The sequence below is a fragment of the Quercus suber genome, unplaced genomic scaffold (assembly GCF_002906115.3).
Source record: "Quercus suber isolate HL8 unplaced genomic scaffold, Cork oak 2.0 scaffold_180, whole genome shotgun sequence".
Lineage (NCBI taxonomy): Eukaryota > Viridiplantae > Streptophyta > Magnoliopsida > Fagales > Fagaceae > Quercus > Quercus suber.
In genome coordinates, this window is record NW_027069639.1 from 39,623 (window position 1) to 66,454 (window position 26,832).

Genomic DNA, 26,832 nt, shown 5'->3' on the forward strand with positions numbered 1-26,832 from the left:
ATCTGGATATGCTTTCTTGCGAAATAATGGCACCATCACTTGGAGTAGCAAGAAATAACCCTGTATAGCATTATCAACTATGGAAGCAGAGTATGTAGCATGTTCAGCAGCTGTTCAGGAAGCAGTTTGGTTGAGGAGGTTCTTTCAGAATCTTGAGGTTGTCAAGGATGCCTCAAATCCCGTTATGGTACATTATGATAGCATGGCAGCACTTGTCTATGCTAAAGACTCTAAGTATCATGGTAGAACCACATATATTGATATACGATATCACTACATTTGAGACGTAGTTGCTCACAATGAAATGGTTCTAAAACACATTTCTACTAGCCTCATGATTACTGATCCACTAACAAAGCCTATAGGAAGGGATGCCTTCCAGGCTCATGTTAGGAGTTTAGGGCTACGTATAATATGATGATATGTTGTTTTTAGTTACCATTTATTGTACTCTTTTGGGATATTTTGTTTTAAATGCATATGATGTTATTCAATTAATAATATGTATGTTTACTTACACATATACCATATAATGAGTTCTGTGGTATGAAAGGTATGTTGGCAGTCTTAGATCAGTTCACTCACACGAGCGATCGCCTCTAGTACTTAAGTAGTGAGCAGAGATGAGACATTGTGTCATTTAATGCTTATGTAGCATATATAGATGGTTGACACAAACAGATGTTGCCTTAGTTGGAACTAAGATGAGGTCTAGAATATATTTATCTTAATTAGACTATACATGGATAGCCCATGATCCATGTAGCCTGTGGTTTAGCCAGATGCGAGACCTTAATTTGATGCCTGAGGTGACAAGCAAATAAAGGACTCGAGTTAGGCGCTTGAGTAGCGAATAGACTAAGATTTGTACGGTGTATTGACTTAAGACATATGCTCTTACTTAAGAGAACTCCACCATAGCATGTATTTCATACTACATGTGCTTGTTCGACCAAAAGCGGAGGTGAGAGAATAAATCCCTATTTCTTCACCATGTAAGTCCCATGGATTTTTCATTAAGATCCTACTTATGCCCTTGTTACTTTGACAATGTCATGAAGTTGAGGTTTTGATGTTTGCTACTTTGGCATGTTACCTATGGACATGTTGGATTTGGTATAAAGGGACATTGCTGGGAAAGCAATTGGACCAAAGTTAAAGGACATGAGTGCAAAGGGAAGACTATTTTTTTAACACATCCTTATATTTGTACTCACTGTCGATAGGTTATAACGCTTAAGGTAGCGAAATAATCGTGAGTAAATCTAGATAGTTATGATAGATCAAGCATAAGACTTAGTATTAAACTCAAGAGGGGTAAGAGATACTTGATTCGATATGTTAATATATGTCTAGGGCATAACGAGACACTTTAGGAATGTTGCTAGGCTAGTCTTGGTATAAGATTTAGTATAGTGCTCCCAAATATGTTTTTTAGGTGTGCTCAGTGGAAGCACAACCTACTTACCAGTATGAACGCACTGAGAAACACATTGAGAGATGGATAATAGGGCCAAGCCCGTAGTGGATGAGTGGGAGATGTTAGAAAATGAAAAGAATATGGATGGACACCCAAAGTGGGCATGTCCTTCTATATATCTCAGGATAATTGTAATATCCAAGAGTTATGGAGTAATGGTTTGAACCGTTACTCTACCCACTAAGTCCACTATCCTATTTAATATTAATGGAGTGATGTGTATATAAACACCAAGAGTGGTACCCATTGAACGGTGAACAAATTCTGCATTTTTCATAGTGTTTACAAAGTGTAGTGAGGCTCTTAGGTTGTGGGTTATGTTTGCATCACTTTAGAAGTGTGCAACACCATTGAGAAACATTTTTGGTCCGTGGTTTATACAAACTGGAATTCAAAACGTGTTTGAATAGCTGGTCTGCGTGGAGGCTGGCTTTAGACAACGTAGAACAATCTCAAAACTCCTATGTGATCGTCGGTTTAGGCCAAGAGAGGTATGCTAAAAAATCGATTGTTTATATTCCGCTGCAAAGTCTCTATTTCTTACATAAACATAGTTCAATTCTATCTTTAATTAAAAAAATGCCCAGCGGTACGGTTTATTTCGAATACCTGTCAATACCGGTGTACCGTTTCGGGTTTACCGCTATTTTTTATATTTTTAAATAAATAAATATATATATATATATATGTATGCGTGTGTATATATATTATAATAAATATAAAAGTTTACCACAAAACATTTCCTCAATTCAAAACTAATTATTCATAATTTTAGACTTTAGTATCAATTAAAAGAAAAAAAAAAAACACACACTCAATATAAAAAATAGAAAGCTTAAAAGTTACCATTGCATACTAAGAAAACAAATAATACTAATAAGTTAATGCAAATAAGTTATCATTCTACCCTAACAAAAATTCAAAAATTACAAAACTTAAAAAAAAAATTTCTGTATCGGCTGGTACGCCCGGTACCGGCCGGTATTGTCCGAAATTGGCAGGTATGGCCAGTACGGCTGGTACATGGCCGGTACGGCCGGTACCGGTACGGTATCGACTTCCTTGCTATAAACTAATTATGGCAAACTAAAAATTAATTGAGAGTTAAATGTGATGAGAAATAAATAGACAGTAACAATAGTACTAGTGATTTGAAGTAATTAATTAAAAGTAAAAATAATATGAAGAGTGTAGATTTTATTTATGAAATGAAAAAAGTACCTGAAAAAATTATTGTGTATTACAGATCTTATTCTTCAAAATTCTCTAGAGAGAAATTGAGAGAGGAAGAAAGGTGAAGATATATAAAGTTTTTATTTAAAGGTGAAGAAATTTAAAGTTTTTATTAGAAGCAAAAGATAATTGAAGAAGAGTGATTTTTTTTTTTTTTTTAAGTTGTAATTGCACTGGATGATTTGGTATAAATAAAAACCTACTTTGAATAAAAATAATAATTTTTAACCTCTTAAACTCAACGTGACAAAGTGGAGCTAGAATGGGGTTAGACTTTCTAACCTTTTACACACACACACGCAGAGAGAGAGAGAGAGAGATAATCTACTAAAAAACTAAAACTAAAAACTACATGGATGATGTGATTAGGATAAGGTGTTTTTTTTTTTTCAACTCTAAGTCAGTTTTAAACTCTAACTTAACTTTATATTTTTATTTTTTCAAGTTTAACTCTTAAACTCAACGTGACAAAGTGAGAACAGGGATAGATTTTCCAATCTTTTATTTATTTTTTTATAGAATTGAATGTGGTTAAGAAAAAAAATAAGAGAGAAATATTTTATAACCTAAAATTTAAGCTTTAAAAACTTAATAATTTTACTTAAATAAGTAAAAAAGATTGGTGGATAACTAGAAATTATTTTAACTATGGGATAATTTAATAAAAATTACATGAACAGTATTTGTTTTTGTTTTCTTTTGCTTTTTAAGAAGGTGAAGAAAAAAAAGATTTTAAAAGTAGATTTCAATCTTGCAAAAGAGATTTAAAGGACAAAAATGGGTAGGTTACGTTTTTCGATATGAGTGATTGTAGTAAATTTGAATTTCGGCAATGATTTAGTGGACGGGAATTATTATTTTGATAACTTTTTTTTTTTTAATTTTTTTTTTATGTTAAGATATATATATTTTTTTTCTTGATAAGTTGAGTTAGTGGGAGGGGTAATTCTAGCGTACCCTCCCTTTATTTTGGAGGGTACGGTACCCACTAGTAGGCAACCTGCTATACCAAGTTACCAAAATATCACATTTGATGGTACCATTCTCACCTTATGTAGTACTGACATCACATGTAGCTGTACTTTTGTCACATTCGATAGTTTCCTTATTTTTCTCACATATGATGGTATCATTCCACATGATGTAGTTTCAACATCACATATGACTGTACTTTTGTCATATTCTGTGGTTCACTTATTATTTTTTTTTTTTACATTTGATGGTACCATCCTCACATTACGTAGTACCAACATCACATGTGACTATACTTTTGTTACATTCAATAGTTCCTTTATTTTTTTCTCACATTTGATGGTACTATCCTCACATGGCGCAGTACCAACATCACATGTGACTATACTTTTGTCACATTCAGTGGTTCTTTTATTTTTTTTTTCTCACATTTTATGGTACAAGCCTCATATTGCTCAATACCAACATTACATGTGTCTGTACTTTTGTCACGTTTGATGGTTCTTTTATTTTTTTTCTCACATTGCACCAGCATCACATATCACTATACTTTTATCACATTCCTTGATAGTCTTATTTTCTCTCACATTTAATGGTACTATCTTTACATCAAACCATTGAAGTTGGGCTGAGGGACAGTGTGCTTGCTTTCTCTGTGAATGTACCTGGGACTACAGCAAAGGATGTCTTAGACATGGTTCTTGTGACTCAATATTTAGACACAATGAAAGAAATTGGCGCAATGTCATCACACACGGACCAAGTGTAACGACCCCGCCCCAACTGTATAGATATTGTCCGCTTTAGGTCCTATACCCCTCACGGTTTTGTTATTCCCCAAGTTGCGCTGGGGAAAAGGCCTCTACACATTAAAGGGAGATTATTCCTTATAAACACATTCCCATGTGCTTCTCTAGGCGATGTGGGATTCCATGGAATGCAAGACCCCCCTTTTTGGGTCATTACACCAGGTCCTGTGAAAGACATTGGTTCACAGATTAGAAATGTCATCTTTCAAGAAAATACCACCCAGAATTAGTGACTTTGTCCCAACATATATTTTGCACGAGTGGCTTCTCTAACAGTGTATGAAATGATTGGTGCTAGTATCTAAGAGTTGTGTCTTTTATTCTTCTTTTATACTTTCAAAATTTTTTACTTGAGTGAAGATAGGAGCTAGGGATTGTCTTGCAAGTTGCAACTAAGTGGTGTGGCATGCATACATGGTGTTGAAGCCATAGTATTGGCAATATTCTTTTATAGGATGAGATGGTACTGATTTGGGTAATTTTGTGGAACCCTCTGGTGTTATATGTTATTTTGTAACTATTGTGTGCTATAAATCCTTTCAGAGGATCAATAATATACTTCTGAAGGAATTTTTGCTATGTTATGTTGAATAACACATATATATTGCGAGATGGGTTTCATATGTTAGTAGAAAAAAGCTTTCACGTGTTCAAGTGAATCCTTTAAAAGCTTAAGACAATCATAGTTATAGTAATCTCCCAATTTCTGTATGACTTAGAAATTTTTCTTCAAATTTAAATTATAACATATCAAAACACTAAAATTGTGTAATTCACTCAAAAACTAAAATATTAATATCAAGTAAGAAGGGAAAAAAAACATAAAAAAATATACCACAAATGTTTTTTTTTTAAGAGATAATTACAACATGCTGCTAACCTGCAGTTCGAACCCTTTTCCCCCTAGATACCCAAATACTTTGTGCATGAGGAACTGTTAATTCAGTTACAAGGCCTTCGGCAGATACCACAAATCATTAAATTAAACAATTAAAATATAATATTACTTTTTGTCATCTATATAAATTTAAATTATGATTTGGAATAAGTACTCTTAACCAAACCTGTCTTTTCTCATTTTTATTAAGTGTGCCAAAATAGACAGAACGATACTTTTGCCACGTTCGGTTGTACTCGTATTTTTTCTGATATTTAATGGTATCATCTTCAAATTGTGCAGTACCAAAAATCACATGTGATTGTACTTTTGTCATGTTTGGTGATTCAATTTTTCTTTTCTCGCAAATGATGGTTCTATTGTCACATTAGGCAATACCAACATCACATTTGGTCATACTTTTCTCACATTCGGTGAGATTAATTTTATACCCTGTCCACCTGGGGACTTGCTTTAGCAGGGTGAGATTAATTTTTTTTTTTTTAAGTATACAGTAAGGATGCTTTGGTGAATGTTATTTTTGATCCTATTCCAACATGTAGATATGGTATTACACTTCATATATGTTGTAGTTACATAATTTAAAATATTTTACAACAGATATATCTTATGCATCACATTTCATGGAAGATCATAACATAAGACTGGTAACGACAAGCAAAAAAAAAAAAAAATATATATATAATATATATACTAAAATCATCTGTCCTTCCCTCTTCCCTAATACCCGCACCAACCTAACTTCCTAAGTATCTATAGGTGTGCAATCAATTACTTGCAAGACCTTTTCGTACAGTAGTACAATCCATCAACCAATTGAGCAAGAGATCACTTTCATCTTTTGTTACATGTTTGAATGCATTACAATGTGTAGACAGTGATTATGATTTTTATGGCATCTTTACATTTAATCATTTAAATTTTAATGAATAGACCCTTTTAAAGCCAATGAGCTATAGCTCAACTGGCACTTCATCCTCCCATACTAGGTGCATGTGTAACTTAGAAACTTGCATGATCTGAATTCCAAGTTGTGGTTAGGAGGCAAATTATTATTAGTACCGCAGGTTAAGTATTTGTATTTATAGGACCGATGTTTGATAAGTTGCAAGTTTTGTGTATGTGTCCTAATAACAATAGCTTTTAGCTGTGTTCTAATAGAATTCTTAACCTTTGACTTAGCAAAAAGGACTTGAGTATGTGTTGTCTTTGTGAGATCTCTCATTGACAAGATTTGTGTTGCAGGTTATATAGGACTGTGCTGTGTTCAAACTTGCCGCACTGGCAGTCACACAACCAGCAAAGTGGTTATGAGGGCTCTCTAAATATGGCTATTCCATAGTTGTGAACCATATGATTGCAATTGGACATATTAATGCTGCCTCTTTGCGTGTGTACAGAAAAATCAACTTTATGATTCATCACTTCCTGTCAACTATGGTTATTTGTTTGTACATAATTGTGAATAGCATTTGCCTTTGAAACCGGTGTACTCCTTCAATGACTCACTGTTTTAGTTGATCTCTAGCCCAACAACACCCCCCCCCCCCCACAAAAAAAAATTGCCATCAAGGTATTGGCATCCGTAAAGATTCATTATGTCTGTTATTTATTTCTTTCTAGCAACACATTGCAACATGCCAAGAGTTATTCTAATGTGATTTCTTGTATTTGTGAAGTCAAGTTTGCTCAACTCCTCCACTTCCGATGTTTTTCCTAAATGATTGTAAAGGCTAGATAAAAGCCATGCGACCATCTCTCAATTTCTCATGCTCTTTATTATTTTTTTGCTTTTCCTTTTGATTGACATGAATACGCACAAGTCATTCTCAAGGAAAGGAAAAATAAAAATAAAAAATACAAGTCAGTCGCTCTTGCAAATTTGATACTAACATTTCCTTAACTATAAATTGCATCCCACACTAATGACATTAACTAAGTATAAATATTGCGTTATTGATAAGGTTTGGAAAAACCCATTGAAAAAAAGATGTAGAATTCATACAAATGTTCATATGCAGCAACATACTTGCCAAGATTAAAATAAAAGACAAGTGCAACATTGTCAAAAACCTAAGATTAAAAAAAAAGACAAGGTGCAACATTGTCAATTACCTTTGGGTACAACCGCTAGCTTTTAGCACAATTTGTTGAATGCAAAATTAACCATTGCTTCATCTCAAAACAAAAGTCTGATATGCTCTACTAGCTATCGGGGACAAAATTGTGATCTATACAATATACCTAAATTGTCTCAGCAAATATTTTCTAATTCCCAAACAGCTCAATTGAGAAAAACCAATTGCTAGGAAATTCGAACCAGACATACTAGTTCAACAACACAAATAATTGAACTGTAATATATGGAAGAGCATAAAAAACAAATCATTCTACTTCGGATGAATCACCTAAAATGAATAATTAGAAATACATTTGCTTGTAAAAGAGTAAGATTATGTTTATGGAGTCTTTCTCTTAAGATTGGAAGCTGAGGCAACATCTGACTGGGCCTGACCAAATACTAACCTGCATGATGTCCAAAGCCACAACTATAATCAAGAGAGGCAAATCAATGATAGAACTAACCTCTCAGAAATGCAGAGCAATTATTATTTGTTTTTCCCAAAATAACTATTTGGCAAATTAATGATGTCCAAGGCAGAAGTAATTTGATTCATCTAGAGAACTATTTTTTTGACACCAAAGATCAAGAGTAGCAATCTACAGTGACTTTTTTCTCTTTTCTTTCTTTTTATTTTTGGCTAAGTTTGCACCAAAAACCCAACAATTGATTCATTTTAACTAACCTTCAGGTTGTAAAGCATTTCTTCCTGCAATGAAGTCATGGTATTTTTTCCATTGATGTTGTTGTCAACCTTACTCACTTTATCATGCAGTTCCACAGTGGCCTAACTAAATAATATACTAACAAATTCTCTTGTCCCCATCTCAAACTCCTGAAAAAAGCTCAACGTAGAAATTCATCACAAACTATAATAGGCTTCACTGGCAACCCCCATATCCTATTTGGAGAGTAAAAAAGATTTCTCACTCCCTTGGACCCTCAAGTCTGATGATTCAAGACCATATCTTAGACTTAAGAGATAAATAAATAATTACATACACTAAGGCAATCTGCTAAGAAAGATTCAATAACTATGTCAAAAGTCTAAAATTTCCTATTGCAGAAAATGAAGTCTAAGAACTCATTAACCAAAAAAACATTTAGTGAGCTAAGCCATATTCTAGCCTTATGCACTGTAAACATTAAACAACTTAATGCCATTAAATATGTGATTATTTAGCATTCAATTTAAATTATTTTAACAACTAATGAGTTTTTGTAATTGAGATTGAAAGGTGCTGGACTCATGCAATGTCGTAGTTTTCATATATGATATATCTAATAAGAGAGGATACTAACAATATGCCAACCATATAGCAAAAATAATTTCAAAAAGGTATACAATAGAAGTTTGAACACTTTCATTTCATTTTTTCTGATTATAAAAAATCAAAATCCTCATTGCAAGTAAGAATTCAATGGAATTTTTATATTCTCTACCAGAAAAATATTTCTCTCTTTCTTCCTCCTCCCAACTATCTCCCCAACAAAAGATAGACAAAAAACCAGGTTGCCCCCTCCCCCTCAATAGGTAAAGCTAAACTGTAAGGGAGAAGTATCTCTGGATATTTGAAAAGGAAAAAAAAAAAAAAACATATATAAGGCTTAGAAAAATATACAAATCCAGGAAGTTTAAGTTGCAAATAACATAGATGCCAATGAGCTTTAGCTCCAACTCAACTTTAACAACTCAGCAAAGGAAAAAAAATTATAGAATAAAAAAAATGTGAAGGACTGAACCGTTGACACAGAAGTAATATACAGAATCGTTTGACAAACTCCATAAATTAGCAAAGCAACTATTAACTAAGGCTTCCTAAGTCATATTCAGCTGCCATGGGAATAAACCCAAGCAACAAAACCAACAAACAAACATGAGATTCCTAGAATGGATCCCCTATCTTTTGTTTTCTCCAAGAATAAACAGAAGCATATTACTACAACTGTGAGTACTCCCCACTATATCTGTCATCCGCTCACCTAGGAAACCCCATTTTCATCCCAATAATATGCCTCCAAAGATCTTTCCTCCCCATATACTACAATCATTTGCCAGCGAAACTTGGTTATAGGTACTTATCTTCCTTATTCTAAACACTTCAAATTAGAAGGACAACAAGCAAGTTCCCAATCCACCAACTGAAATTTAAACTTCTCATTTATAGCACCACTTAAGTCCACTGTAATTTTTCTAGCTATTTATCCACATGCAAAGGATTTGTAAAAAGACTAGAGAAAGGAAAAAAGTAGATAAATTGGATGTTTGACAGGGGCATGACTTTCTATCTCTTTTTCTTCCTTCCATGTAAAGAACTGACTTCTATCAGTCACTAAATTTCAATTTAGCTATTTTTGAGTAGCTACAGTACCAACTGACAATATTTTGAAAATTCAAGCTACAATACCATGTTAAAGAATGCCAGGGATAGGTAGAACTTAGCTGAGAGAGGACTTACGGGGACATAATGCTATAACAATCTCTTAACCTTTTTATTCTAATTTAATTAAAATAGCAGTATTTGTATTAAGTAACAAGACAACCTTTTTTTTTTTTTTTGTTTTTGATAAGTAAGAAGAGAATATTATTAATAAAAGAATAGCAAGAGAAACATGAAGAGTTCACGGTAGTGAACAAAGGAAGAAAAAGGAAGAAAAAGATAGAAGCAGCCCCTAATCTATTCTAATAGATGAAAGAAAATCCAAAAGGGTAGAACAATCCAAGAAACCCCAACAACGAGACCAATCAAAGAGGGTCCGTTGGCACATGTTTGAAGAAGTTCTTGTTGTACAAATGTTTGAAGAAGTCAGAGCCTTCCCCTAGCTAGACATGAAATTCATTTACTTTACTAGCCTAGTCTGCCAACTGAGTTGCCACTCTATTACATTTTGTTACAAGCATAGTTGACAGATCCTCCCATTACAGCACATTTTATTTTTTATTATTATTACGCTTTTTTATATTATTTATTTGGTGGTGGTCATCCTGGTGGGGGAGAATTATGGTAAAGCAATCATGGGTATTGAAATTTTGTTTTTCAAATAGTAGAATTAAAGATGTATTTTTATCAGGTTGTTCCTAAGTTTTGTCACAGATTAAATTTAGGGTGTAAAGGGTATTTTTAAACTACAGGGCAAATTACAACTTACCTACCTGTGGTTTTCCCGAAATTTAAGTTACCTACCTGTTGTTTAAAATTTGACACTTTATCCATCTAAAGTTAGCTCAGTTAAAGTTTTATAACCCACTTCTATTAAAAATATGGCTAAATATATAATTTTGCTCTATCTTTACATCTTTTTTCTCCAAAAACAAAAATAAAAATAAAAATACCAGAGAAAATGAGATCAAAAGGTGGTTGGTAAAAAAATTTATTCAATATCTTAGCATTTGCATTACAAGAATAACCACCTACAAACAAGCTCGGGCCTTGATATCTCTGACAATTCAGTTTGTGAGTTGATAGAAAAGACACACGCAGCGAGAGGATACATGAACAGATTCATGAACAAGAATAAATGTTCCAAAGAGAATTACCGCTACATCTGCATAGGTTGAATGCCGCCTAAGACAACAACAAGAATACTTGACAATTGATCTCAAACCATACCACCTTAGCTTTAAATGTCATCATATAACAATTTGCTAAACCTCATGGACCAATAGACAATCATATAAATGATAATTTCGGTTGGAAATTGAGATTGAAAAGAGTTAATCAAGTTGACCTCGACTCTATCAAACATGTCATCAACTATCAAAGGTTTGCCACTGTAATACGCATCCCGAAACTATGGGATAATTTAATAAAAAAAAATTTACATGATGGGATAATTTAATAAAAATTACATGAACGGTATTTGTTTTTGTTTTCTTTTGCTTTTTAAGAAGGTGAAGAAAAAAAAGATTTTAAAAGTAGGTTTCTATCTTGCAAAAGAGATATAAAGGACAAAAAAGGGTAGGTTATCGTTTTTCGATATGAGTGATTGCAGTAAATTTGAATTTCGGCAATGATTTAGTGGACAGGGGAATTATTATTTTGATAATTTTTTTTTAATAAGATTTTTTTTTTGGATAAGTTGAGTTAGTGGGCCAAAATGGGAAATTAGCCATAATTTTTAAACATTATAATTAGTAGGCTAAGTTTTCAAACTATATTTTTTACTAGCATCTCAAGTCTTAGAGACTCAATTTTGGCCTATAAATCGAGTTTTTGAAACTCGATTTCCATGGGTCGATCATGTCTAATGTGGCGTTTTTTCCATGTGGCACATGCATAGAAATCGAGTCTCTAAGACTTGATTTATATGTGTTTTTACAATAGTATAAAAAAGGGGTCCTGTAGCCACTGTCTCACAGCTTAAACATAGGGTGTAAATGATATTTTTAAACTATAGAATAATTTACAACTTACCCACTTGTGGTTTGCTCGAAATTTAAGTTATCTACTTGTGGTTTAAATTTTGACATTTTACCTATCTAAGGTTAGTTCAGTTAAAGTTTTGCAACATACCTCTATTAAAAAAAATGGCTAAATATGTAATTTTGCTATACTTTTATATCTCTCTTCTTCAAAAACACAAAAAATATAAAAATACCAGAGAAAATAAGATCAAAAGGTGGTTGATAACAAAATTTATTCAATGTCTTAGCATTTTCATTACAAGAATAACTACCTACAAACAGGCTCGAGCCTTGATATCTCTGACAATTCAGTTTGTGAGTTGATAGAAAAGACACACGCAGCGAGAGGATACATGAACAGATTCATGAACAAGAATAAATGTTCAAAAGAGAATTACCTCTACATTTGCGTAGGTTGAACCTAAGACTACAACAAGAATACTTGACAATTGATTTCGAACCATACCACCTTAGCTTTAAATGTCATCATATAACAATTTGCTAAACCTCATAGACCAATAGACAATCATATAAATGATATTTTCAGTTGGAAATTGAGATTGAAAAGAGTTAATCAAGTTGACCTCTACTCTATCAAACATGTCATCAACTATCAAAGGTCTACCATTGTAATACGCATCCCGTGCCTCCCAAAAAAAGAAAACTACATTAAATTCAAAGAAATTACATTGCCAAACTATAAATTTAATGACACGAAGATGGGAGTCTCAATGGGAGTATAGGACCCACGAAGATGCAAAAGGGAGCCTCCGTGTTTGCGCAAGTTGCTAGGTTTTTGCAAATCTAGGTTGTGAGTTCTGTGCTGATGATGTTGGGTTTAAGGTTGATTGGGAAGATTTTAGTTCAAGATTTTTGTGGTTATAAATTGATGAAGCTAAAAATTGACGAAGGGATTAGTATGGTTGCTAGATATGATGACTCTTTTACGGTATTTGTTTGAATCTATGCATTTGTTTGAAATGCTAAGACATTGAGTAAAATTTGTTACCAACCACCTTTTGATCTTATTTTCTCTTTTATTTTTATGTTGTTTGTGTTTTTGGAGGAGAGAGACATATAAGTGGACCAAAATTACATATATAACTCTATTTTTAACAGAGGTAGGTTATAGAACTTTAACTGAGCTAACTTCAGGTAGGTAAAGTGTCAAATTTCAAACCACAGGCACGCAACTTAAATTTCAAACAAACCACAGATGGGTAAGTTGTAATTTGCCCTAAACTATATAAAAGTCCAGTCTAAGAAAATGAATTTTATGGGGAATCTTGTGACCTTATTGACCCTATGCTTAACACTTGTAGGAGAAAGCATTGATTATTGGTTGAGATATTTTTTACCTTCAAGAATATTCCAGATCAAAGAGGGGAACCATGTTATAGATAGTATAAAATATACATACATAAGTTTTTTCATTAAGAAGGGAATCATGTTATAGATAGTATAGAATATATATATATATATATACACACACAAAAGTTTTTGCAACAAAAGAAAAAGTAGGTTTTTTCATTAAAAAAAGTAAGTCTTTTATTTTTTTTTTATACAAGATAGAAATTCTACTCTAGTATAATCTAAGTGTATATATGTGTAAAGTTTCCTCGTGGAGACTTGAACCCCGGCTTTTGCCCTTCACACCCCACAAGCACTTATTCTTGTGGAGTGACTATCGCACTAAGGGTCTGTGGCAGAGAAAAAAAAAGAAAAAAAGAGTAAGTCTTAACATGTATAAAAATATACAAGTCAGTTTAACAATAAAAAATTTACTTATGGTATACATTAAATACACTTTAATTTAATGAACTATGTATGATATAAAAATATATACTTAGAGGAAATAAAAATATATTAATTAACTATATAAATGTATTACATGTTTTTAGTAAAAATCTAGAATGCCATTATTGAAATTTGTGTTCAAATTTTTTCAAAACCAAAAATACAAGGGAGAGGGAGGATTTCAAAGTTTAACAATAAAAAATTTACTTATGGTATACATTAAATACACTTTAATTTAATGAACTATGTATGATATAAGAATATATACTTAGAGGAAATAAAAATATATTAATTAACTATATAAATGTATTACATGTTTTTAGTAAAAATCTAGAGTGCCATTATTGAAATTTGTGTTCAAATTTTTTCTAAACCAAAAATACAACGGAGAGGGAGGATTTCAAATTTTACTTTCCCTCCCCCCCGGGCGGGCGGGGAATATGGCTTGATATTTTTTTGGGGGGGGGGGTAGGGAAAGTAGGGAAATGTACATAGTACACTAGGTCCTTATTTAATTTAATTTAATTTATTTTCTTCTTCTAAATTACTTAGTGTGCATGCATTATCTTTCCACAATATATATTGACTTTCGGAACTGAAAAGTCCAATTAACAACTACAACAACATTAATACTAAATAAATAAATAAAAATTAGAATCTAAATAAATAAATAAAAACTAGAATCTAAAAAATAGGAGTAAGGCACTAAGGCTGCCTAATCGCTTTCCTCAAATTTTGTAAAAATAAAATTTAAGTAAAATTTAAATTATGGTATGCCTTTGTGTTGGAACATCTTTTCCTCTCCCTTGTGTGTGTGATTGTTTCTAAAAAAGAGTAAAATTTTTATGCAATGGGTACAAACTTGATATTGGTATGATATCTAAAGGAAAATTATCAAGATTCCATAAATAAATAAATAAGCTACAAAAGAATGGTGGTGTCAGCTTGGATGGAGGGGAAGGGATGGGGCTACAGAAGTTTAATTAAGTAATCACATGAGAGACACGTGATCTGCTAGTGTGATAAACCTGTCTTCACGTTGACTAAATTAGACTAGGTGTAAATAAAGTTGTTAAATTTATATTTCAGCCTCCTAATAACAAATTAGGAGTTAGTTTAAAAACTAAATTTAGTTATTACTACTTCTATATATATAACGGACACTTAATTTATACATTTCTTTTTTAATTTTGAGGAATTGTACATTGTTTACTTAATTCAATAGAGAAGGGACTTCTCCAAGATAAATTTAACAGGTGAACAAGCTAATTATAATGAAGTTAGACCTAAACTCCTCTTCTTGGTATAGGCTTATACAACAATCTAACTTTAAATTGGAAAAAGTCAAAGTCTACATTTTAGTTACACATATGAGAAAAACTAGGGATGTTTAAAGAAAAAAATCTGACTATAAATATAGGAACAAGAGAGAAAGCCAGAGAAGTATCCATACAATGGAGGAATCAAAAATGGTTCCAATTCGTATGCTCACCCTCTTCCTTCTGGCTACGCAGCTTCATTGGTCATTCACTCATGGTTCTAGTGACCAAGTTAGAAAGGTGAATATATATTTATAATTTGTATGAACGCAGTTATTAAGTATATTATTTAAATTTTATAATTTCCATTCACTAATCATAAATTTATTTTTCATTATCACATAGGCGTACATTGTGTATTTGGGAGAGGCACCGCGGTTAAGAAGCAATGTTGTTGTTCATCAACACAACTTGCTTTCTTCAGTAATTAAAGAGTAAGTTGGATTACAAAGTAGAGTTAGCTCATACATGGGCCAACGATTTGGTGGTAGGGGAGGGTTCCATAATGGTTAGCAACTAATCAATATGTATAGCATTAGGCTATTCTGTTCATATAAAATTGGATTTTAGGATATAATCCATACATGATATGACCTCACAGCTAGAATGCAACAAATTGTAACATTTGCTAGACTATTAAACCATAAAGTACTTTCATTTTTCAGTGAGAGTATTGCCCAACAAGCTAGAATACATAGCTACACCAAGAGTTTTAATGCATTTGCAGCAAACCTATTGCCAGATGAAGTTCAAAAACTAAAAGGTGCACACTAAAAACGTCATGTTACACAACATTTTCTTTCTTTCTTTCTTTCTTTATCTTTTTTGCTCTTAGGGTGGTTGTCTTGTGTAATTTATATATGTATATGCATCCTCTACAGAGAACGAAAATGTGGTGTCAGTATTTCCTAGCAGAGTACGGAAACTTCATACAACAAGATCATGGGATTACTTAAGAATGCCTCTCTCAGTAAAGAGAAATCTTAAAATTGAAAGTAATATTATTGTTGGACTATTAGATACAGGTAATAAATTAAGACTTCTCAAAGAGTTTTTACTTTCTCTTTGTTACATCGAAAAATTTTGTTAACTTTCTTAATCTTTCCTTTTTCCTCCCCTTATTTTTTAGCAATTTATATGAATGCTAAAGAGCTTTGAATTTCTCCTTGTTACATGGGGAAATTTTGATAACTTTCATAATCTTTCCATTTTTAGGAGTTTATATGGGTGCTCCAAGTTTTAACGACAAAGGAGTAGGACCTCCTCCATCAAAATGGAAGGGTAGATGCCAAGTAGTAGGCAAGTTTACCGGCTGCAACAAGTAAACAATCTCAATCTCTCTCCTTGATTGTGACCAACCACAAAATATTATGCCTAGCAACACAATATTTGAATTTGCAACCTTCTTTTTCACAGTAGTTAATACGATGGTGCACAATAAAGAGTATGTTTAGTGGATTCTAAATGAGAGTGACATTATTCCAATCATAACAAATCTTATCAACAATTCTAAAAAGAAAATATTACGTTTTTAACATAACTCAAGATGAAAATTAATTTTAAATACCACTTCCCTACATGCACGGATCTCTCATTTAATTTCCAAGCTATTCACCCTTTTATGCAGCAAGGTAATAGGTGCAACTTTCTACAACAACGACCCCAAATTTCCCCAAAGAAATCCATCCCCACTAGATGTTAACGGCCACGGCTCTCACACTTCATCCACGGTAGCAGGTGCCACGGTAGCAGGCGCAAGCTTGTACGGTTTAGGCAAAGGCACAGCTCGAGGTGGGGTTCCATCAGCACGCATTGCAATGTACAAGGTGTGTTGGCCCGAAGGTTGCAGTGATATAGACCTTCTAGCTGGATTAGATGATGCCATTGATGACGGAATTGACGTGCTATCAATATCTATCGGTGGGGATTCAAATGGCTTCTTTGACAATCCCATTGCGATTGGTGCCTTTCATGCAATGAAGAAAGGGATTTTCACAGCATGTTCAGCGGGAAATAGCGGCCCATATGTGTATACAGTGCAGAACACAGCTCCTTGGATAATGACGGTTGGTGCTGCTAGCATGGATATGGAGTTTAGGACTCCGATTAAACTTGGAAATGGCGAGGAAAATGCTGTAAGTCGCCTCTTTCTTTTTGGGACGGTGTACAAAGTTTTGCTACTGTTGAAATTTTAAATGATATAGCACTAGATTTATAATATTTAATCTAACCAAAAATATGAAAATATTTCAAAATGGAGATGATCCTAAAGAACTTGGGGCATCAAATATGATAGCCTTGCTTAGTAAAGGAGTGCTTCCATCAAGGAAAATGATTATTTTCCATTTCACTTGAAACAGATGGAATTCATTTCCTAGTTAAGATTTTATTTTATTTTATTTTATTTTTTTTATCTAACCATGTGTAGAGTGTTACAATATTAAGATCTCAAATGGGAATGAACCTATATAAAACAACTTATCTCATTTAGAGTGTCACAATATTTAGTAAAGGAGGGCTTCCATCTAGGAACATGATGCCTTTTCATTTCACTTGATCATAATCACATTACATTTACTGGTGCATTGAATAACAGGGACTTTCCATCAACACATTTACACCAAATAAGAAGATGTACCCTCTAACCAGCGCGGCAATAGCAGCCAATAGTAATTTATCACCAGGTTTATCTCCCTGGTAATCAAAGAGCATTTTCTATTTCACGATTTATACTGTAATTGAAGATCACCTAACCTAATATATATTCAGAATATTAATATTAGTAGCACTAATCAATTAAAAAATTGGGCAGGTCTTGTGATCAAGGGAAGCTAGACCAGAAAAAGGTCAATGGAAAGATTGTGGTATGCAAAGAAGCAGCAAATGAAACTTACATCAAGTCTTTGGGTGGGATCGGGGTGTTGATATCTGTCATAGGGAAGATAGATACGAGCTTTACAGCTATCATCCCTGAAGCCTCTATTGATTTTAGTTTTGGTAACACAACTCTTACATATGTCAACTCAACCAAGTAAGTAAGAGGAATCAAATTTGTTATATAAAATGCCCCCCCATACCAGGCTAGGAGAGTTGTCATTGATTAGATTTTTCCTTTTTCTTTTTGTTCTGACCAAATTAAAATATAATCTAGGCTTGTACTAATACAGAGTTAGCATAGCTTTTACTTTTATATATACCTTATTTACAATTCATTATAACATGCAATTCTTCTATAAATTAAAAAATGAATTGTGTTAATGGGTATCGTAAGGTACCTATTAACATCCAACTTTATGTCAGAATTTTGTCAACCATTTAATTTTATGTTAGTATTTTGTCAGCTTTATAGGCTTTGAGGTAAGCTTTATAGGCTTAACAAGCATCGTACATTGCTTGTTAACATTTGCCTTAAATTACTTGATATACTAAACATTCTTTACGGATTTTTTTTCATTGGTAAAATATTTAGAGCCCCTCAGGCTGTCATATACAAGTCCAAAAGAGTTCCCAATGTTGCTGCACCCTTTGTGGCTTCCTTTTCATCTCGAGGTCCAGCCATACTCACTAGAACAATACTTAAGGTAACCCTTTGCAATGATTTCCATTCTAGGCATAAATTTTTATACTCTTTTTCTTAGCATATATAATAGTATGATGGTTTTAAATTATGTTTGATTTGCAGCCAGATATAGTGGCACCTGGGATAGATATACTTGCTGCTTACTCTAAACTTGCATCATTGACTGGGAGTCCTGATGACAACCGGTTTGATGTGTATAATATAATCTCTGGAACTTCAATGTCTTGCCCTCATGTGGCTGCTGCTGCTGCCTATGTCAAATCATTCCACCCTGACTGGTCTCCTTCTGCAATCAAATCAGCCCTAATGACAACTGGTTAGTTCCCTTAAATTCTCCCATTTTAACTCATGATGTGTTAAAGATTAGTGCCATTTTACAAGAACCACCATTTGAATGGTGTCAATTAGAGGTTGTTAGTGTTTGTTTCAAACTTTCAAATTCTCCAAGGCCATCTTATTCCTCATGGTTTACCAGCAACGTGGTTAATATGCCAATTGGTTTAGACTAAATATTATCCATGTTAATATGTATCCAATGTCACGCGACAATTTGTAAACTGTTTGATTCAAAAATAAAATCCTAACTACGAAACAAAATTTCTCCATGATTAATGATAAGAAATGTTTGACATTTATTTTATGAGTAATATTAGAGATATTACAAATTTTATTACATAACCCTTACAAACCGAAGCTTCATTATTCACAAAAAAAGTAATTTAAATATTTATTTATTAGTTATTAAAGTTGCACCAATGAAATTCATATTGTCACTTTAGTTTGTAAAGCTCTGGAAGTAAAATTTGTAATAATCTTAACATTTTTGTCTTCCTTAATATAAACACATTGATCAAGATATCATCTCATATTTCCCCAAAATAACTTTTATAATATGAAAAAAAAAAAAAATTAGTCTTTTTGAGTGTTTTATAATTTATCTTTTTAATTGATGATCAGCAACTGAAATGAAAGTCAAGGATGGCCTTGCTGAGTTTGCCTATGGTGCTGGCCAAATTGACCCGACTAGCGCACTGCGGCCTGGTTTGATCTATGACTTGTCAACGTTGGGCTACATCCGCTTCCTATGTAATGAGGGCTACACTGGGACACATCTAAATTTGTTCACTGAAGATCACACCAATTGCTCAAGTGTCCCTAAATTTGGAGGATATGATTCCCTAAATTACCCAACATTGTATTATCAGTATGATGACCCTAACTCTACTATATCAGCCATCTATTATAGGACAGTTACAAATGTGGGCTTTAGAAATTCTATATACAAGGCAACTGTCACGGCACCGAAGGATCTCACGGTCACTGTTGTTCCAAACACACTATCTTTTACTCGGTTGCACCAGAAAAAATCTTTCAAGGTTACGCTAAAGGCGCCACCACAATTCGTCCAAACTTTCCAATATACCCATCGATCAGCATCATTGGAATGGAGTGATGGTACACATAGAGTTAAGAGTCCCATATTGATTTCGCTATCTCAACCACGATAGATGTAGGTGAAATTTCTTAGGCCTAATGTCTAATAATGCAGGTGTTCTGCTTCTCCCCCCCACCACCACCTCCCCAAATGCATTTGTTATTTGTTATTCGATGGTTTTATTTCAATAAAAAGAAATAAACATACAAGTATTTGCTGTTTACCATTTTGTAGTGAATATAAACTAATTGATCGAAGAAACTAAATGAAATGGCCAGAAATATGTCATTGATGATGACCCTGACCTTATTTAAAATTTTATGACAAAAGAGTGCTCCTATGAGCGCTCACTAGGTAGCTCAATAGACCACTAAAAAGCAAAATATTTAATTAATTATCTCTTACAAACTATTCCTTGGCCGTTCATCCCAATAGAGCTATTTAGATTGCCATACTAGCATGACAACTCCCTTCTTTACCTTACTTACATAGTTGATCGCATAAGTTTGGAACAAATCACCTCAAGTTGGCCACTCTGTGCATAAAACTTGAAGCTCAAGTCTAGATGAGCAAAGCAATCCCCTTGTGTGATCCCATAATCATGAACACGTGAATCTTTCTTGGTTATAGGCACATGACTGTTACTTTGATCTTGAAATTTCCTTCAACCTCAACTTCTATTGAGTTAGTGTCGCGAAGCCTTGTGATTGCAACACTTTATTTGATATACAACCCTTCAATAACATTAAAAGACATCACCATTGTTTGCATATCAAAATGCACTCATCAACATACTCTCTCTCTCTCTCTGAATCGGGTCGGTGACTGGTTTCCCATCTTCTCTTTTTCTTACCCAATTTTCATAGTCTGCCAGCTCTGCCTCAGGCTTGAACTCAATATAATTTCATTCAATTGCGTTGGACTAAATGTATTTGTTTCCTATGTTGAGGCTCCTTTGTTACTGTTAATGTGCATTTCTAACAGTTACCATGTTGTATTTTTTAAATTTGTCTATATCTGCCTTTATCCCATAACATGTACCACAAACTATATGATACATGATAAAAAACATATAATTCATTGACCAAAAATCCATTTAGCAAAGAACAAAACAGAAATCCAGAAAAAATCTATAATCATATAGGCAATCCAATTATTTCAGCAAAAAAAATATTCACTCACCTGAAACCAATTCGAAAACCTTTTACAAAACCCAAGCCCGTTCTTTTATTCAATGTCATAAATTGGGATGCATGGCTTGAAAGCTAAGAGAGCAAGGAATAAAGGTTGAGTGTTATTTCTGTTATGAAGAGTTTATTACAATCATATTACACTTTTAAGCTAAGCTGCTTGAGTAACAGAGTTTGTTAGCCTTAACCATTTATGCTAACTACCTAACTCTAAAAATCAGTCACATGCTGGACATAGTGCTAGATATAATGAGGACACGCCTAATTAACCATGGCAGCAGCTGGTAAGGCAATAACTTTTGCAAATCTGCCAGCCATTTTTTGAAAACCAATTAGTCCGCAAAAGAATGATACCTAAAATCAAGTAATTTACAATATAAATGTCTAAAAACCTAAGAATAAGTATATCAAAAAGAAAAATAAAATAAGGACCACAAAAACAAATACCCAATTGAAATTAGAAGGAAAAGTTTCATGTACCTAGCATATATCTTATCAGTCGCAAGTTCATGTTGTCTTTCCCACATTGCCTCTTGCATTTGCACACCCTTCTCAAAACTCACTCTAAACTTGAAACAGAAAAACTTTTCAAAATTGTTGCAGTCAAGCCAATAACAATTGTTTTGTGAAAAAAAAAACGTAAAACACTATGCTGGAACGGAACGAAATTCAGAACATTGTGCTGGATAATCAACCACTAATGGCTAACCTAGGCACTTTCTAAAGGGTAAGGGAGAGAATAATTTATTCAATTGAAAAACATATCGACACAAAAAGCATCACCTATCCCTGTATTTATACATTTAAGATTACAAAATTTGTCCAGTGAGAGAGAGTATAAACTTTGAGAAGAAGATATCTCACATTTATATTATAGGGAACTTGCATTTTTATTTTTCATTATGTGGTAAAGAAAGTACTAAGAAGAGCAATGATTAGTGCTATATGTAACATTGATGCATTGATTAATTCCAATGATGAGATTGGGTTGTGGAGATTAACGAGATTCAATGGAAACCCTGAAACACATAAGAGAATACAGTCATGGGAGCTGTTAAAATGTCTAGGGCAACAGATTGACAAACCATAGGCGTGCATAGGAGATTTCAATGAAATTCAAAGTGTCAATGAGAAGGAAGGGGGGGTGGGGTGGACCGGTTTAGTAGACAAATTACAAATTTTAGAGATTGTTTAGAAAATATGGGGATGAGAGACTTGGGCTATACAGGATCTTGGTTTACTTAAGCCGTGGACAGGAGGGATAATGGATGCATTAAAGAAAGAATTGATAGAGCTCTGGTCACAACAGAGTGGTGAAGGAAGTTCCCTAGAGCTAGGCTGTTTCATCTAGCAAATATGGCCTCTGACCTCTGTCTTATTGTTGAGATTAGACCAGCCCACACAAAAAACTAAAGGAAGTGCCAAACTTTTTTGATTTAAATCTATGTGGCTTAAACATGATTAGGGTGAGGAGGTTGTAAAGGAGGCGTGGGAAGTGGGGATGCACATGGTAGCGGTAAATCCAATTGAAGGTTGTTTGGAAAATTGCAGGGCTGCCTTAACAAGATGGAACTCACGGGTCTTTGGACACATGGGGCAGAACATATAATGCATGCAAAAGTAATTGCAAACACTGGAGGCACATGTTGTTGGTCTCTCAAACCAAGAGCAGATAGGAGAGACAAGAAAATAATTGAACCAATTGAGATTATATGTGATGGAGGAAGATATGTGGCATCAGAGATCACATAGCTGTTGGGTAAAATTCAGAGATAAAAATACTCGCTTTTTTCGTGAGAAGGCATCAAGTAGGAAATAGAAGAATACAATCTTTGGCAGCTATTGCCAATATTATTGCAGGTACCATACATCACATTTAGTTGTTATGCCAGTTTGAAGTATGCCACACCTGAAGAGAAGGAAATAAGGCAGTGCATGGATTAGCCAAGTATGCCCAATTAATAGAAGATTTAGTAACATGGATGGAGGAAATTCCACCCATTATAAATTCTGAGACTGCTTCAGATGTAAACCAAATTTTCCAGTCATGAAGTAAATAGCTTCCACTAGATTTCTTATTAAATAAAAAAAATGTAACGTGCATGTTCACCAACTATATTTGAATATCTACATTATCTATCACCGTCTAGATAATGATCAAGTTATTGATAAAACTGTAGTTTCTGATGTTGCATGTTAACGTCTAAGACAATGATCAAGTTATTGGTAAAGCTATAGTTTCTTATGTTGCATGTTAATTTCTAAGACAATGAAGATGAAAACCATCCAAGATGCAAACCAGTTTTCCATAATCATTTAATGGAACAATTGAGGGGGTTTGATAACCCAAAGGTGATAAAAAATCTTGGATTGAGAAACCAAGTGATATATATATCTACCAAAATCCAAAGAAAAATAGAAAACTGAATTGCTGGTTATCCAATGAGAGAAAGAATGAGAAAAGAAGGTGCCTGTGAAAGGGGAGATTGGTGGCGATTGTTGGAAAGGCCTTGAAATTTCTTTGTTTCATGGTATCAGTATTGAGCTCAGGATCCAAAACCACAAACACAATCAAACTTAACAGCTAAATTGATCCTCCAAATCAGACGACCACAAATAAAAAAGCTATGAACTACAGAATTAGAAAACAAAAAGAGGTATGAGTGAACAACAAAAGCGTAATTGGAATAAACATAACAGCCCAATATAAATAAAATACCAAAACAATTAATCTAGAAAGCTAATATACCTGCAAAGAGTTCATCACGTTTGCAGTTGATCATTTCATGCAATTCTTACTTGTTTCAAGAGTTATTTTAGGATCATAATTTTTCACAATTATCTTATGTTGTTGTGAGTACCTCATTAGAGTTGTGGCAAAAAATGTTATGTTTCTAGATTCTCTTATTCCAATTGAATGGAAGGAAGGGTATAACATTGCACAACCAGGTTGGCCAAAAGATGTATTCGTGTGGCCCACCTGAGGAAGCAAAATATGCAACCCAAGCCAACCTTCAGTGTCACTACTAATCCTATTACTTGGCAAGACATGAAACCGCAAGATGATTGCCATGAGATGAGAACAGTTCACTGGGCTAGGCTCATAGTTTAATTTGAAGCATCCTGAGTTGATTGGCCTTGGGGTTCTTAAATTCAAACTAATAGGACTCATGTTTCCTAGAAATTTTAATAAACATTTTTAGAACACATAAAGAAGCCTACTCGGAACGTGAAATTAAATGAGTAGATCGTTAATTCAAAGCAACCCAAAAAGATGATTCAAGGAAAAACACTCACCGTTTCATCATCCCATCTAGCGATCAAGTTCCCAACAGTCAACAGATATGCCCATGAGTACAGAATGTTGGCCAACAGCTTTGATGCCCCTGAAACTGAAATTCTGCATTTTGATTCAACAATGAGAAAAACAGTATGAGACCCAAGATTTAAAAATTAAAAACAAATTTCATCGAATAGTAGAGAGAGAAACCGAAATCAATACTGAACAAAATCATAATTAGAACATATATAAAAGGAGGCAGAAGAGCTTTGAAGCCTACAGATGAATTGAAAGGCGATGAAGATTCAGGGTTCGAACAAATCTGATCATAGTTGCGAGGGGGATCTGGGGCGTTGCAAGATCTCTGACATTCTGACCCGCAACTGGAGATGACAGGGGACTGGAGTGGAGACACAGAAGGCTGGCATTTTACGGTTTGAGAGAGCGAAGAGAGAAGCAGATGACAGATTCTTATGGGTTTGAGTAAATATGATGGTTAACGTATAAAAAATTTAAAAAGTGACGCGTAAAAACGGGGAACTTTTAATGAACGCCTCGTTTGGAAAGAATAGAAGGAGGGAGTGAAAATGGATAAAAGGAATAATTTTAAAATATTATTTTATTATTTTATTTGAGACTTTAATTTAGAGGGGATTCTTATTATTCTTTATTTTTTAAAAGTATTAAATTTTTATTTCGCTGAAATTAGGAGGAATAAGAGAGAATAAAATTAAATTTAATAAATTTTTTACTAAAATTCTCAAAATACCTTTATATATTTAATTCTTTATTTTAAAATAGAGGTCTAATAGTAATATTTTCATAAAATGATTTCATTTTATTTTCTCTATGTTACTCCCAAATAAAATTACTTGCATTCTATTCATTTTTATTCATTTATTTTAAAACATCCAATCAATGTTACTTAATTCCATTTCATTCTTTTCCCTTACTTAAATACATTCCATTCTCTTAAGATTATTCTATTCCATTCTATTCTATTCTCTTATGAACTCTCAAATAAAGTCTACGAGTTTGTTTGGATACTACTTATTTCTAAAAACTTAAAACACTATAATAAAATAATTTTTAAATGTGTAAATAGTGCAGTGGGACCTAGTTTTAAAGTTATTTTTGCTGAAAAAACTACTTGCAGGTCTTGTGAATAGTGCACATGACCCACTAAAAAATGCACGAATGCAAACGTTATATCCAAACTCACACTAAGACAAAACTTAGATACTATTATTTATATTTTATTCTTAAGATTTAGAATACATTGAGAAAAACGTTCACGTAATAGAATTTTAAAGGAAACTTAATTAACAACACATAAGTACTGTAATAAATTTTGCCCTTTACTTTAAGAGTAGTTTTAGAATCATAAATTATTCCACATATTTTTTGCCACAACTTTGACATGATAGACTATGAATAGTTAATCATTACATCCACAATTTTTCTTTCACCGATCACATCCTGTCATGTAACTATTATGGCAAGAAGTTGTGAAAAATTTCGTGTTTCTAGACTTTTTCTTACTTTAAAGCTATGGAAGTTCATGATAAAAAACTTAAAAAAGAAAATATTGGTAATATGGAAAATTGTGGGAGCTTTACTTTAAACAAAAATTTAGAGGCATCTATCTAAATTAGATTAGGTACAAGCTATTTGGAATTACACTAACATGTGCAATGAGGCCTTTTTTTTTTTTTTTTTTTTTTTTATTTATTATAATTTTTAAGTTTNAAAAAAAAAAAAAAAAATCCTGAGGTGGTGGGATAGTGGTCCTATTTTGTAGGCAAAGTTCTAGGTAGAGTTAGAGATATAATTTTATACTATGGATGTATTTGGATACTGCTTATTCTACTAAAAACTGAAAACACTGTAATAAAATAATTTTTAAATGTGTGAATAGTGCCGTGAGATCTATTTTTAATGAAAATTTGAGTGAAAAAAGAAGTTTACGTTGGTCTTGTAAACAGTGCACAGGACCTACTGAAAAACACTGTCCATTGCTTAAAATTGTTGGTCAAAGAGTAGTGGGTCATGTGCACAATGCACTGGACCCACTGATAGAACATCCTAGCGCTTCTCAATGTAAAAAAAGAAAAAAAAAAGTCGTGAAATGACAGAAACGCAGACGCATCAATTTTAATCGGTACCCAAATGGGTACTATTTTGTCCTCTAGTTTTGTTATGCTTAAACTTAGGGTGTATGGGTATTTTTGAAAAACATAAAAGTTTAGTTCAAAAAAGAGGATTTTATGGGAAATTTTTTCGATGTTATTGACCCTATTCCTAAAACATTC

General features: G+C 33.3%; 2 protein-coding genes across 6 annotated transcripts; one reads left to right on the top strand and one right to left on the bottom strand.

Moving 5' to 3' along the window:
• Positions 1 to 15,151: 15,151 nt before the first annotated feature.
• LOC111986162 (subtilisin-like protease SBT4.15) lies at positions 15,152 to 20,123 on the top strand. The gene is made up of 11 exons (XM_065778346.1): positions 15,152 to 15,275; positions 15,381 to 15,469; positions 15,701 to 15,798; positions 15,917 to 16,060; positions 16,251 to 16,356; positions 16,663 to 17,170; positions 17,632 to 17,732; positions 17,848 to 18,066; positions 18,505 to 18,616; positions 18,718 to 18,931; positions 19,573 to 20,123. The coding sequence occupies exons 1-11, from the start codon at positions 15,171 to 15,173 to the stop codon at positions 20,121 to 20,123; spliced, it is 2,247 nt and encodes a 748-aa protein (XP_065634418.1). The 5' UTR covers positions 15,152 to 15,170.
• Positions 18,459 to 25,077, bottom strand: LOC111986143 (uncharacterized). 5 transcript variants are annotated; one of them, XM_065778332.1, is made up of 4 exons: positions 24,801 to 25,077; positions 24,538 to 24,640; positions 21,721 to 21,809; positions 18,459 to 21,315 (listed from the first exon to the last, which is right to left on the bottom strand). In XM_065778332.1, exons 1-4 carry the CDS (start codon positions 24,848 to 24,850, stop codon positions 21,288 to 21,290), a joined length of 270 nt encoding a protein of 89 aa, XP_065634404.1. In that variant the 5' UTR covers positions 24,851 to 25,077; the 3' UTR covers positions 18,459 to 21,287. The 5 variants fall into 5 exon arrangements, 3 of the variants coding, with proteins under 3 accessions (XP_065634404.1, XP_023873535.1, XP_065634405.1); XM_024017767.2 differs by having other exon boundaries at positions 18,459 to 21,547; XM_065778333.1 differs by having other exon boundaries at positions 18,459 to 21,594.
• Positions 25,078 to 26,832: the final 1,755 nt, after the last annotated feature.